The 12,447-nt window shown below is 45.3% G+C and overlaps 1 protein-coding gene across 2 annotated transcripts in view; it reads left to right on the top strand.

The window, feature by feature from the left end:
- ptpdc1a (protein tyrosine phosphatase domain containing 1a) overlaps nt 1-11,778 on the top strand; it is a 111,722-nt gene extending 99,944 nt beyond the window's left edge. The window contains exon 9 of one of the 2 annotated variants that reach the window (XM_055913201.1): nt 10,404-11,778. In XM_055913201.1, coding sequence (XP_055769176.1) covers nt 10,404-10,523 — 120 coding nt within the window. In that variant the 3' untranslated portion in view covers nt 10,524-11,778. Of the gene's footprint in view, nt 1-9,893; nt 10,127-10,403 lie in introns of those variants that run through there. The other variant, XM_055913203.1, reaches the window with a different exon arrangement.
- The last annotated feature ends 669 nt before the right edge of the window (nt 11,779-12,447 follow it).

The following is a 12,447-nucleotide window of genomic DNA, read 5'->3' as shown; positions in this document are numbered from 1 at the left end:
AGCCTATGGCACGCTGTTCCCTATATAGTGCACTACTTTAAACCAGAGCCCTATGGCACGCTGTTCCCTATATAGTGCACTACTTTAAACCAGAGCCCTAGGGCACGCTGTTCCCTATATAGTGCACTACTTTAAACCAGAGCCTATGGCACGCTGTTCCCTATATAGTGCACTACTTTAAACCAGAGCCCTATGACACGCTGTTCCCTATATAGTGCACTACTTTAAACCAGAGCCCTATAGCACGCTGTTCCCTATATAGTGCACTACATTAAACCAGAGCCCTATAGCACGCTGTTCCCTATATAGTGCACTACTTTAAACCAGAGCCTATGGCACGCTGTTCCCTATATAGTGCACTACTTTAAACCAGAGCCCTATGGCACGCTGTTCCCTATATAGTGCACTACTTTAAACCAGAGCCTATGGCACGCTGTTCCCTATATAGTGCACTACTTTAAACCAGAGCCCTATAGCACGCTGTTCCCTATATAGTGCACTACTTTAAACCAGAGCCTATGGCACGCTGTTCCCTATATAGTGCACTACTTTAAACCAGAGCCTAGGGCACGCTGTTCCCTATATAGTGCACTACTTTAAACCAGAGCCTATGGCACGCTGTTCCCTATATAGTGCACTACTTTAAACCAGAGCCCTATAGCACGCTGTTCCCTATATAGTGCACTACTTTAAACCAGAGCCTATGGCACGCTGTTCCCTATATAGTGCACTACTTTAAACCAGAGCCTAGGGCACGCTGTTCCCTATATAGTGCACTACTTTAAACCAGAGCCCTATAGCACGCTGTTCCCTATATAGTGCACTACTTTAAACCAGAGCCCTATGGCACACTGTTCCCTATATAGTGCACTACTTTAAACCAGAGCCCTAGGGCACGCTGTTCCCTATATAGTGCACTACTTTAAACCAGAGCCCTATAGCACGCTGTTCCCTATATAGTGCACTACTTTAAACCAGCGCCTATGGCACGCTGTTCCCTATATATGTTCCCTATATAGTGCACTACTTTAAACCAGAGCCTATGGCACGCTGTTCCCTATATATGTTCCCTATATAGTGCACTACTTTAAACCAGAGCCTATGCCACGCTGTTCCCTATATAGTGCACTACTTTAAACCAGAGCCCTATGGCACGCTGTTCCCTATATAGTGCACTACTTTAAACCAGAGCCCTATGGCACGCTGTTCCCTATATAGTGCACTACTTTAAACCAGAGCCTATGCCACGCTGTTCCCTATATAGTGCACTACTTTAAACCAGAGCCCTATAGCACGCTGTTCCCTATATAGTGCACTACTTTAAACCAGAGCCTATGACACGCTGTTCCCTATATAGTGCACTACTTTAAACCAGAGCCCTATAGCACGCTGTTCCCTATATAGTGCACTACATTAAACCAGAGCCCTATGACACGCTGTTCCCTATATAGTGCACTACTTTAAACCAGAGCCCTATGGCACGCTGTTCCCTATATAGTGCACTACTTTAAACCAGAGCCCTATAGCACGCTGTTCCCTATATATGTTCCCTATATAGTGCACTACTTTAAACCAGAGCCCTATAGCACGCTGTTCCCTATATAGTGCACTACTTTAAACCAGAGCCCTATAGCACGCTGTTCCCTATATAGTGCACTACTTTAAACCAGAGCCTATGGCACGCTGTTCCCTATATATGTTCCCTATATAGTGCACTACTTTAAACCAGAGCCCTATAGCACGCTGTTCCCTATATAGTGCACTACTTTAAACCAGAGCCCTATAGCACGCTGTTCCCTATATAGTGCACTACTTTAAACCAGAGCCCTATGGCACGCTGTTCCCTATATATGTTCCCTATATAGTGCACTACTTTAAACCAGAGCCTAGGGCACGCTGTTCCCTATATAGTGCACTACTTTAAACCAGAGCCCTATGGCACGCTGTTCCCTATATAGTGCACTACTTTAAACCAGAGCCCTATGGCACACTGTTCCCTATATAGTGCACTACTTTAAACCAGAGCCTATGGCACGCTGTTCCCTATATAGTGCACTACTTTAAACCAGAGCCCTATGCCACGCTGTTCCCTATATAGTGCACTACTTTAAACCAGAGCCTATGGCACGCTGTTCCCTATATAGTGCACTACTTTAAACCAGAGCCTAGGGCACGCTGTTCCCTATATAGTGCACTACTTTAAACCAGAGCCTAGGGCACGCTGTTCCCTATATAGTGCACTACTTTAAACCAGAGCCCTATGGCATGCTGTTCCCTATATAGTGCACTACTTTAAACCAGAGCCCTATGGCACGCTGTTCCCTATATAGTGCACTACTTTAAACCAGAGCCTATGGCACGCTGTTCCCTATATAGTGCACTACTTTAAACCAGAGCCTAGGGCACGCTGTTCCCTATATAGTGCACTACTTTAAACCAGAGCCCTATGGCATGCTGTTCCCTATATAGTGCACTACTTTAAACCAGAGCCCTAGGGCACGCTGTTCCCTATATAGTGCACTACTTTAAACCAGAGCCCTATAGCACGCTGTTCCCTATATAGTGCACTACTTTAAACCAGAGCCTAGGGCACGCTGTTCCCTATATAGTGCACTACTTTAAACCAGAGCCTATGGCACGCTGTTCCCTATATAGTGCACTACTTTAAACCAGAGCCCTATGGCACGCTGTTCCCTATATAGTGCACTACTTTAAACCAGAGCCTAAGGCACGCTGTTCCCTATATAGTGCACTACTTTAAACCAGAGCCCTATGGCACACTGTTCCCTATATAGTGCACTACTTTAAACCAGAGCCTATAGCACGCTGTTCCCTATATAGTGCACTACTTTAAACCAGAGCCCTATGTCACGCTGTTCCCTATATAGTGCACTACTTTAAACCAGAGCCTATGGCACGCTGTTCCCTATATAGTGCACTACATTAAACCAGAGCCCTATGTCACGCTGTTCCCTATATAGTGCACTACTTTAAACCAGAGCCCTATGCCACGCTGTTCCCTATATAGTGCACTACTTTAAACCAGAGCCCTATGGCACGCTGTTCCCTATATAGTGCACTACTTTAAACCAGAGCCTATGTCACGCTGTTCCCTATATAGTGCACTACTTTAAACCAGAGCCCTATAGCACGCTGTTCCCTATATAGTGCACTACTTTAAACCAGAGCCTATGGCACGCTGTTCCCTATATAGTGCACTACTTTAAACCAGAGCCTATGGCACGCTGTTCCCTATATAGTGCACTACTTTAAACCAGAGCCTATGGCACGCTGTTCCCTATATAGTGCACTACTTTAAACCAGAGCCTAGGGCACGCTGTTCCCTATATAGTGCACTACTTTAAACCAGAGCCTATGGCACGCTGTTCCCTATATAGTGCACTACTTTAAACCAGAGCCCTATAGCACGCTGTTCCCTATATAGTGCACTACTTTAAACCAGAGCCCTATGGCACGCTGTTCCCTATATAGTGCACTACTTTAAACCAGAGCCCTATGGCACGCTGTTCCCTATATAGTGCACTACTTTAAACCAGAGCCCTATGGCACGCTGTTCCCTATATAGTGCACTACTTTAAACCAGAGCCCTAGGGCACGCTGTTCCCTATATAGTGCACTACTTTAAACCAGAGCCTATGGCACGCTGTTCCCTATATAGTGCACTACTTTAAACCAGAGCCCTATAGCACGCTGTTCCCTATATAGTGCACTACTTTAAACCAGAGCCTAGGGCACGCTGTTCCCTATATAGTGCACTACTTTAAACCAGAGCCCTATGGCACACTGTTCCCTATATAGTGCACTACTTTAAACCAGAGCCCTATAGCACGCTGTTCCCTATATAGTGCACTACTTTAAACCAGAGCCTATGGCACGCTGTTCCCTATATAGTGCACTACTTTAGACCAGAGCCCTATGGCACGCTGTTCCCTATATAGTGCACTACTTTAAACCAGAGCCCTATGGCACGCTGTTCCCTATATAGTGCACTACTTTAAACCAGAGCCTATGGCACACTGTTCCCTATATAGTGCACTACTTTAAACCAGAGCCCTATGGCACGCTGTTCCCTATATAGTGCACTACTTTAAACCAGAGCCTATGCCACGCTGTTCCCTATATAGTGCACTACTTTAGACCAGAGCCCTATGGCACGCTGTTCCCTATATAGTGCACTACTTTAAACCAGAGCCTAGGGCACGCTGTTCCCTATATAGTGCACTACTTTAAACCAGAGCCTATGGCACGCTGTTCCCTATATAGTGCACTACTTTAAACCAGAGCCCTATGTCACGCTGTTCCCTATATAGTGCACTACTTTAAACCAGAGCCCTATAGCACGCTGTTCCCTATATAGTGCACTACTTTAAACCAGAGCCCTAGGGCACGCTGTTCCCTATATAGTGCACTACTTTAAACCAGAGCCCTATGGCACGCTGTTCCCTATATAGTGCACTACTTTAAACCAGAGCCCTATGGCACGCTGTTCCCTATATAGTGCACTACTTTAAACCAGAGCCTATGCCATGCTGTTCCCTATATAGTGCACTACTTTAAACCAGAGCCCTATGGCACACTGTTCCCTATATAGTGCACTACTGTTACCCAGAGCCCTATGCTACGCTGTTCCCTATATAGTGCACTACTTTAAACCAGAGCCCTATGCTACGCTGTTCCCTATATAGTGCACTACTTTAAACCAGAGCCCTATGGCACACTGTTCCCTATATAGTGCACTACTGTTACCCAGAGCCCTATGCTACGCTGTTCCCTATATAGTGCACTACTTTAAACCAGAGCCTATGGCACGCTGTTCCCTATATAGTGCACTACTTTAAACCAGAGCCCTATAGCACGCTGTTCCCTATATAGTGCACTACTTTAAACCAGAGCCTATGGCACGCTGTTCCCTATATAGTGCACTACTTTAAACCAGAGCCCTATGGCACGCTGTTCCCTATATAGTGCACTACTTTAAACCAGAGCCTATGGCACGCTGTTCCCTATATAGTGCACTACTTTAAACCAGAGCCCTATGGCACGCTGTTCCCTATATAGTGCACTACTTTAAACCAGAGCCCTATGGCACACTGTTCCCTATATAGTGCACTACTTTAAACCAGAGCCCAATGGCACGCTGTTCCCTATATAGTGCACTACTTTAAACCAGAGCCCTATAGCACGCTGTTCCCTATATAGTGCACTACTTTAGACCAGAGCCTAGGGCACGCTGTTCCCTATATAGTGCACTACTTTAAACCAGAGCCCTATGGCACGCTGTTCCCTATATAGTGCACTACTTTAAACCAGAGCCTAGGGCACGCTGTTCCCTATATAGTGCACTACTTTAAACCAGAGCCCTATAGCACGCTGTTCCCTATATAGTGCACTACTTTAAACCAGAGCCCTATAGCACGCTGTTCCCTATATAGTGCACTACTTTAAACCAGAGCCCTATGGCACACTGTTCCCTATATAGTGCACTACTTTAAACCAGAGCCCTATAGCACGCTGTTCCCTATATAGTGCACTACATTAAACCAGAGCCTAGGGCACGCTGTTCCCTATATAGTGCACTACTTTAAACCAGAGCCCTATGGCACGCTGTTCCCTATATAGTGCACTACTTTAAACCAGAGCCTATGGCACGCTGTTCCCTATATAGTGCACTACTTTAAACCAGAGCCCTATGGCACGCTGTTCCCTATATAGTGCACTACTTTAAACCAGAGCCCTATAGCACGCTGTTCCCTATATAGTGCACTACTTTAAACCAGAGCCCTATGGTACACTGTTCCCTATATAGTGCACTACTTTAAACCAGAGCCTAGGGCACGCTGTTCCCTATATAGTGCACTACTTTAAACCAGAGCCCTATGGCACACTGTTCCCTATATAGTGCACTACTTTAAACCAGAGCCTAGGGCACGCTGTTCCCTATATAGTGCACTACTTTAAACCAGAGCCCTATAGCACGCTGTTCCCTATATAGTGCACTACTTTAAACCAGAGCCTATGGCACGCTGTTCCCTATATAGTGCACTACTTTAAACCAGAGCCTAGGGCACGCTGTTCCCTATATAGTGCACTACTTTAAACCAGAGCCTAGGGCACGCTGTTCCCTATATAGTGCACTACTTTAAACCAGAGCCCTATGCTACGCTGTTCCCTATATAGTGCACTACTTTAAACCAGAGCCCTATGGCACACTGTTCCCTATATAGTGCACTACTTTAAACCAGAGCCTATGGCACGCTGTTCCCTATATAGTGCACTACTTTAAACCAGAGCCCTATAGCACGCTGTTCCCTATATAGTGCACTACTTTAAACCAGAGCCCTATGGCACGCTGTTCCCTATATAGTGCACTACTTTAAACCAGAGCCCTATGGCACGCTGTTCCCTATATAGTGCACTACTTTAAACCAGAGCCCTATGGCACGCTGTTCCCTATATAGTGCACTACTTTAAACCAGAGCCCTAGGGCACGCTGTTCCCTATATAGTGCACTACTTTAAACCAGAGCCTATGGCACGCTGTTCCCTATATAGTGCACTACTTTAAACCAGAGCCCTATAGCACGCTGTTCCCTATATAGTGCACTACTTTAAACCAGAGCCTAGGGCACGCTGTTCCCTATATAGTGCACTACTTTAAACCAGAGCCCTATGGCACACTGTTCCCTATATAGTGCACTACTTTAAACCAGAGCCCTATAGCACGCTGTTCCCTATATAGTGCACTACTTTAAACCAGAGCCTATGGCACGCTGTTCCCTATATAGTGCACTACTTTAGACCAGAGCCCTATGGCACGCTGTTCCCTATATAGTGCACTACTTTAAACCAGAGCCTATGGCACACTGTTCCCTATATAGTGCACTACTTTAAACCAGAGCCCTATGGCACGCTGTTCCCTATATAGTGCACTACTTTAAACCAGAGCCTATGCCACGCTGTTCCCTATATAGTGCACTACTTTAGACCAGAGCCCTATGGCACGCTGTTCCCTATATAGTGCACTACTTTAAACCAGAGCCTAGGGCACGCTGTTCCCTATATAGTGCACTACTTTAAACCAGAGCCCTATAGCACGCTGTTCCCTATATAGTGCACTACTTTAAACCAGAGCCTATGCCATGCTGTTCCCTATATAGTGCACTACTTTAAACCAGAGCCTATGGCACGCTGTTCCCTATATAGTGCACTACTTTAAACCAGAGCCCTATGTCACGCTGTTCCCTATATAGTGCACTACTTTAAACCAGAGCCCTATAGCACGCTGTTCCCTATATAGTGCACTACTTTAAACCAGAGCCCTAGGGCACGCTGTTCCCTATATAGTGCACTACTTTAAACCAGAGCCCTATGGCACGCTGTTCCCTATATAGTGCACTACTTTAAACCAGAGCCCTATGGCACGCTGTTCCCTATATAGTGCACTACTTTAAACCAGAGCCTATGCCATGCTGTTCCCTATATAGTGCACTACTTTAAACCAGAGCCCTATGGCACACTGTTCCCTATATAGTGCACTACTGTTACCCAGAGCCCTATGCTACGCTGTTCCCTATATAGTGCACTACTTTAAACCAGAGCCCTATGCTACGCTGTTCCCTATATAGTGCACTACTTTAAACCAGAGCCCTATGGCACACTGTTCCCTATATAGTGCACTACTGTTACCCAGAGCCCTATGCTACGCTGTTCCCTATATAGTGCACTACTTTAAACCAGAGCCTATGGCACGCTGTTCCCTATATAGTGCACTACTTTAAACCAGAGCCCTATAGCACGCTGTTCCCTATATAGTGCACTACTTTAAACCAGAGCCTATGGCACGCTGTTCCCTATATAGTGCACTACTTTAAACCAGAGCCCTATGGCACGCTGTTCCCTATATAGTGCACTACTTTAAACCAGAGCCTATGGCACGCTGTTCCCTATATAGTGCACTACTTTAAACCAGAGCCCTATGGCACGCTGTTCCCTATATAGTGCACTACTTTAAACCAGAGCCCTATGGCACACTGTTCCCTATATAGTGCACTACTTTAAACCAGAGCCCAATGGCACGCTGTTCCCTATATAGTGCACTACTTTAAACCAGAGCCCTATAGCACGCTGTTCCCTATATAGTGCACTACTTTAGACCAGAGCCTAGGGCACGCTGTTCCCTATATAGTGCACTACTTTAAACCAGAGCCCTATGGCACGCTGTTCCCTATATAGTGCACTACTTTAAACCAGAGCCTAGGGCACGCTGTTCCCTATATAGTGCACTACTTTAAACCAGAGCCCTATAGCACGCTGTTCCCTATATAGTGCACTACTTTAAACCAGAGCCCTATAGCACGCTGTTCCCTATATAGTGCACTACTTTAAACCAGAGCCCTATGGCACACTGTTCCCTATATAGTGCACTACTTTAAACCAGAGCCCTATAGCACGCTGTTCCCTATATAGTGCACTACATTAAACCAGAGCCTAGGGCACGCTGTTCCCTATATAGTGCACTACTTTAAACCAGAGCCCTATGGCACGCTGTTCCCTATATAGTGCACTACTTTAAACCAGAGCCTATGGCACGCTGTTCCCTATATAGTGCACTACTTTAAACCAGAGCCCTATGGCACGCTGTTCCCTATATAGTGCACTACTTTAAACCAGAGCCCTATAGCACGCTGTTCCCTATATAGTGCACTACTTTAAACCAGAGCCCTATGGCACACTGTTCCCTATATAGTGCACTACTTTAAACCAGAGCCTAGGGCACGCTGTTCCCTATATAGTGCACTACTTTAAACCAGAGCCCTATGGCACACTGTTCCCTATATAGTGCACTACTTTAAACCAGAGCCTAGGGCACGCTGTTCCCTATATAGTGCACTACTTTAAACCAGAGCCCTATAGCACGCTGTTCCCTATATAGTGCACTACTTTAAACCAGAGCCTATGGCACGCTGTTCCCTATATAGTGCACTACTTTAAACCAGAGCCTAGGGCACGCTGTTCCCTATATAGTGCACTACTTTAAACCAGAGCCTAGGGCACGCTGTTCCCTATATAGTGCACTACTTTAAACCAGAGCCCTATGCTACGCTGTTCCCTATATAGTGCACTACTTTAAACCAGAGCCCTATGGCACACTGTTCCCTATATAGTGCACTACTTTAAACCAGAGCCTATGGCACGCTGTTCCCTATATAGTGCACTACTTTAAACCAGAGCCCTATGGCACGCTGTTCCCTATATAGTGCACTACTTTAAACCAGAGCCTATGGCACGCTGTTCCCTATATAGTGCACTACTTTAGACCAGAGCCTATGGCACGCTGTTCCCTATATAGTGCACTACTTTAAACCAGAGCCCTATGGCACGCTGTTCCCTATATAGTGCACTACTTTAAACCAGAGCCTATGGCACGCTGTTCCCTATATAGTGCACTACTTTAAACCAGAGCCCTATGGCACGCTGTTCCCTATATAGTGCACTACTTTAAACCAGAGCCTATGGCACACTGTTCCCTATATAGTGCACTACTTTAAACCAGAGCCCTATAGCACGCTGTTCCCTATATAGTGCACTACTTTAAACCAGAGCCTAGGGCACGCTGTTCCCTATATAGTGCACTACTTTAAACCAGAGCCCTATGCCACGCTGTTCCCTATATAGTGCACTACTTTAAACCAGAGCCCTAGGGCACGCTGTTCCCTATATAGTGCACTACTTTAAACCAGAGCCCTATGGCACGCTGTTCCCTATATAGTGCACTACTTTAAACCAGAGCCTATGGCACGCTGTTCCCTATATAGTGCACTACTTTAAACCTGAGCCCTATAGTGACCATGTTCTATATGTCTTATCCCCCAGATCTCCTCAGAGAGTGACCATGTTCTATATGTTTTATCCCCCAGATCTCCTCAGAGAGTGACCATGTTCTATATGTTTTATCCACCAGATCTCCTCAGAGAGTGACCATGTTCTATATGTCTTATCCCCCAGATCTCCTCAGAGAGTGACCATGTTTTATCCACCAGATCTCCTCAGAGAGTGACCATGTTCTATATGTTTTATCCCCCAGATCTCCTCAGATAGTGACCATGTTCTATATGTTTTATCCCCCAGATCTCCTCAGAGAGTGACCATGTTCTATATGTTTTATCCCCCAGATCTCCTCAGAGAGTGACCATGTTCTATATGTTTTATCCCCCAGATCTCCTCAGAGAGTGACCATGTTCTATATGTCTTATCCCCCAGATCTCCTCAGAGAGTGACCATGTTTTATCCACCAGATCTCCTCAGAGAGTGACCATGTTCTATATGTTTTATCCACCAGATCTCCTCAGATAGTGACCATGTTCTATATGTTTTATCCCCCAGATCTCCTCAGAGAGTGACCATGTTCTACACCAGACACTGATAGCCACCCTGACTCCCGTCCTGCACCAGCTGAGAGAAAGAGCAGAGGGGGAGATGGAGTCTACCAACCACTCCTCCTGATGTTCCCTCGGACCTCCTCACCCCCCCCCCCTTCTTCTTTGCTTCTAGTTTAACCCAGCTCTGTTCTGACTAGCTAACCTCCTTCCGCCTCTCCTCCCCCTCTTTCTCTCTCCTGGCCCCACGTTAAAGGAAAACTCCACCCAAAACTATATTTTGGTATTTGTTAAATTAGTCCAATGTTGACATAGTCCTAAACTGTTTTGCTTGTCAGCAATCACGTTTTTAAGATATGTAACTTTCAGAATGCATCATATGGGGATGATTTCTGTATTTTGAAAGTTACATATCTTGGAAACTGGATTACTGACAAGCAAAATAGTTTGGTACTGTGTCAACATTGGACTAATGAAGCAAATCCCAAAAGATAGTTTTGGGTGTAGTTTTCCATGAAGCTCTGTACTGACTAGCTAACGGACGACACTCCTGCTGCTGCTGTGTTCTCTACTGTTACCAAGCTTTAGATGAAATAATTATGAGTTTGTATGACAACGTGATGTGATTTCAGCATCCAGATTTGTTTTTGTTTTGTTTTTAGCTATTTCTTACTGTTTGTTTATTTAATGTAAAACTGCCATACTGTGTTAAGGGGATTGTTTCAGCTACTGAGAGTTCTGATCTCATCTACTACTGTAGGTGTTGCCGTGGAAACGGATGGTAGGCCTCTGTTTTTAGGGTGAGTTGCAAATAGGGCCACTACTATAGACCAGAGCCCTATTCCCTATATAGTGCACTACTTTAGACCAGAGCCCTATTCCCTATATAGTGCACTACTTTAGACCAGAGCCCTATTCCCTATATAGTGCACTACTATAGACCAGAGCCCTATTCCCTATATAGTGCACTACTTTAGACCAGGGCCCTTTTCCCTATATAGTGCACTACTTTAGACCAGGGCCCTTTTCCCTATATAGTGCACTACTTTAGATCAGGGCCCTATTCCCTATATAGTGCACTACTTTAGACCAGTGCCCTATTCCCTATATAGTGCACTACTTTAGACCAGAGCCCTATTCCCTATATTGTGCCGTGGGCCCTGGTCTGAAGTAGTGCACTATATAGGGAATAGGGCCCTGGTCGATAGGTTGGTTTTTGTCAACATTGACTGGAAAGGGAATCCTCATGAAATGAATGTAAATGTTATTTATTTCAGTGGAGATTTGAACTGCTGCTTTGCTCAGCTCTCAGAGCTGAAGAAGAGAAAATAAAACACTTGATTTAATTTGAACCAAAATATATTTTCACTGTCTAAAACGGACCAATGTCTTATTTATTGAACTTCTCACTTGAATAGAAAAAACATGATGAAACACAGGATGTCCCAGATAGCACCCTATTCCCTATGTAGTGCACTACTTTAGTCCAGGGCCCTATTCCCTATATAGTGCACTACTTTAGTCCAGGGCCCTATTCCCTATATAGTGCACTACTTTAGACCAGGGCCCTATTCCCTATATAGTGGTACTACTATAGACCAGGGCCCTATTCCCTATATAGTGCACTACTATAGACCAGGGCCCTATTCCCTATATAGTGGTACTACTATAGACCAGGGCCCTATTCCCTATATAGTGCACTACTATAGACCAGGGCCCTATTCCCTATATAGTGCACTACTTTAGTCCAGGGCCCTATTCCCTATATAGTGGTACTACTTTAGACCAGGGCCCTATTCCCTATATAGTGCACTACTATAGACCAGGGCCCTATTCCCTATATAGTGCACTACTTTAGACTAGGGCCCTATTCCCTATATAGTGTACTACTTTAGACCAGGGCCCTATTCCCTATATAGTGCACTACTTTAGACCAGGGCCCAATTCCCTATGTAGTGCACTACTTTAGACTAGGGCCCTATTCCCTATATAGTGTACTACTTTAGACTAGGGCCCTATTCCCTATGTAATGTACTACTATAGACCAGGGC

Source organism: Salvelinus fontinalis, unplaced genomic scaffold (assembly GCF_029448725.1).
Source record: "Salvelinus fontinalis isolate EN_2023a unplaced genomic scaffold, ASM2944872v1 scaffold_0275, whole genome shotgun sequence".
Lineage (NCBI taxonomy): Eukaryota > Metazoa > Chordata > Actinopteri > Salmoniformes > Salmonidae > Salvelinus > Salvelinus fontinalis.
The sequence above is the reverse complement of the archived record's forward strand: the minus strand, read 5'-3'. Positions and strand labels throughout refer to the sequence as shown.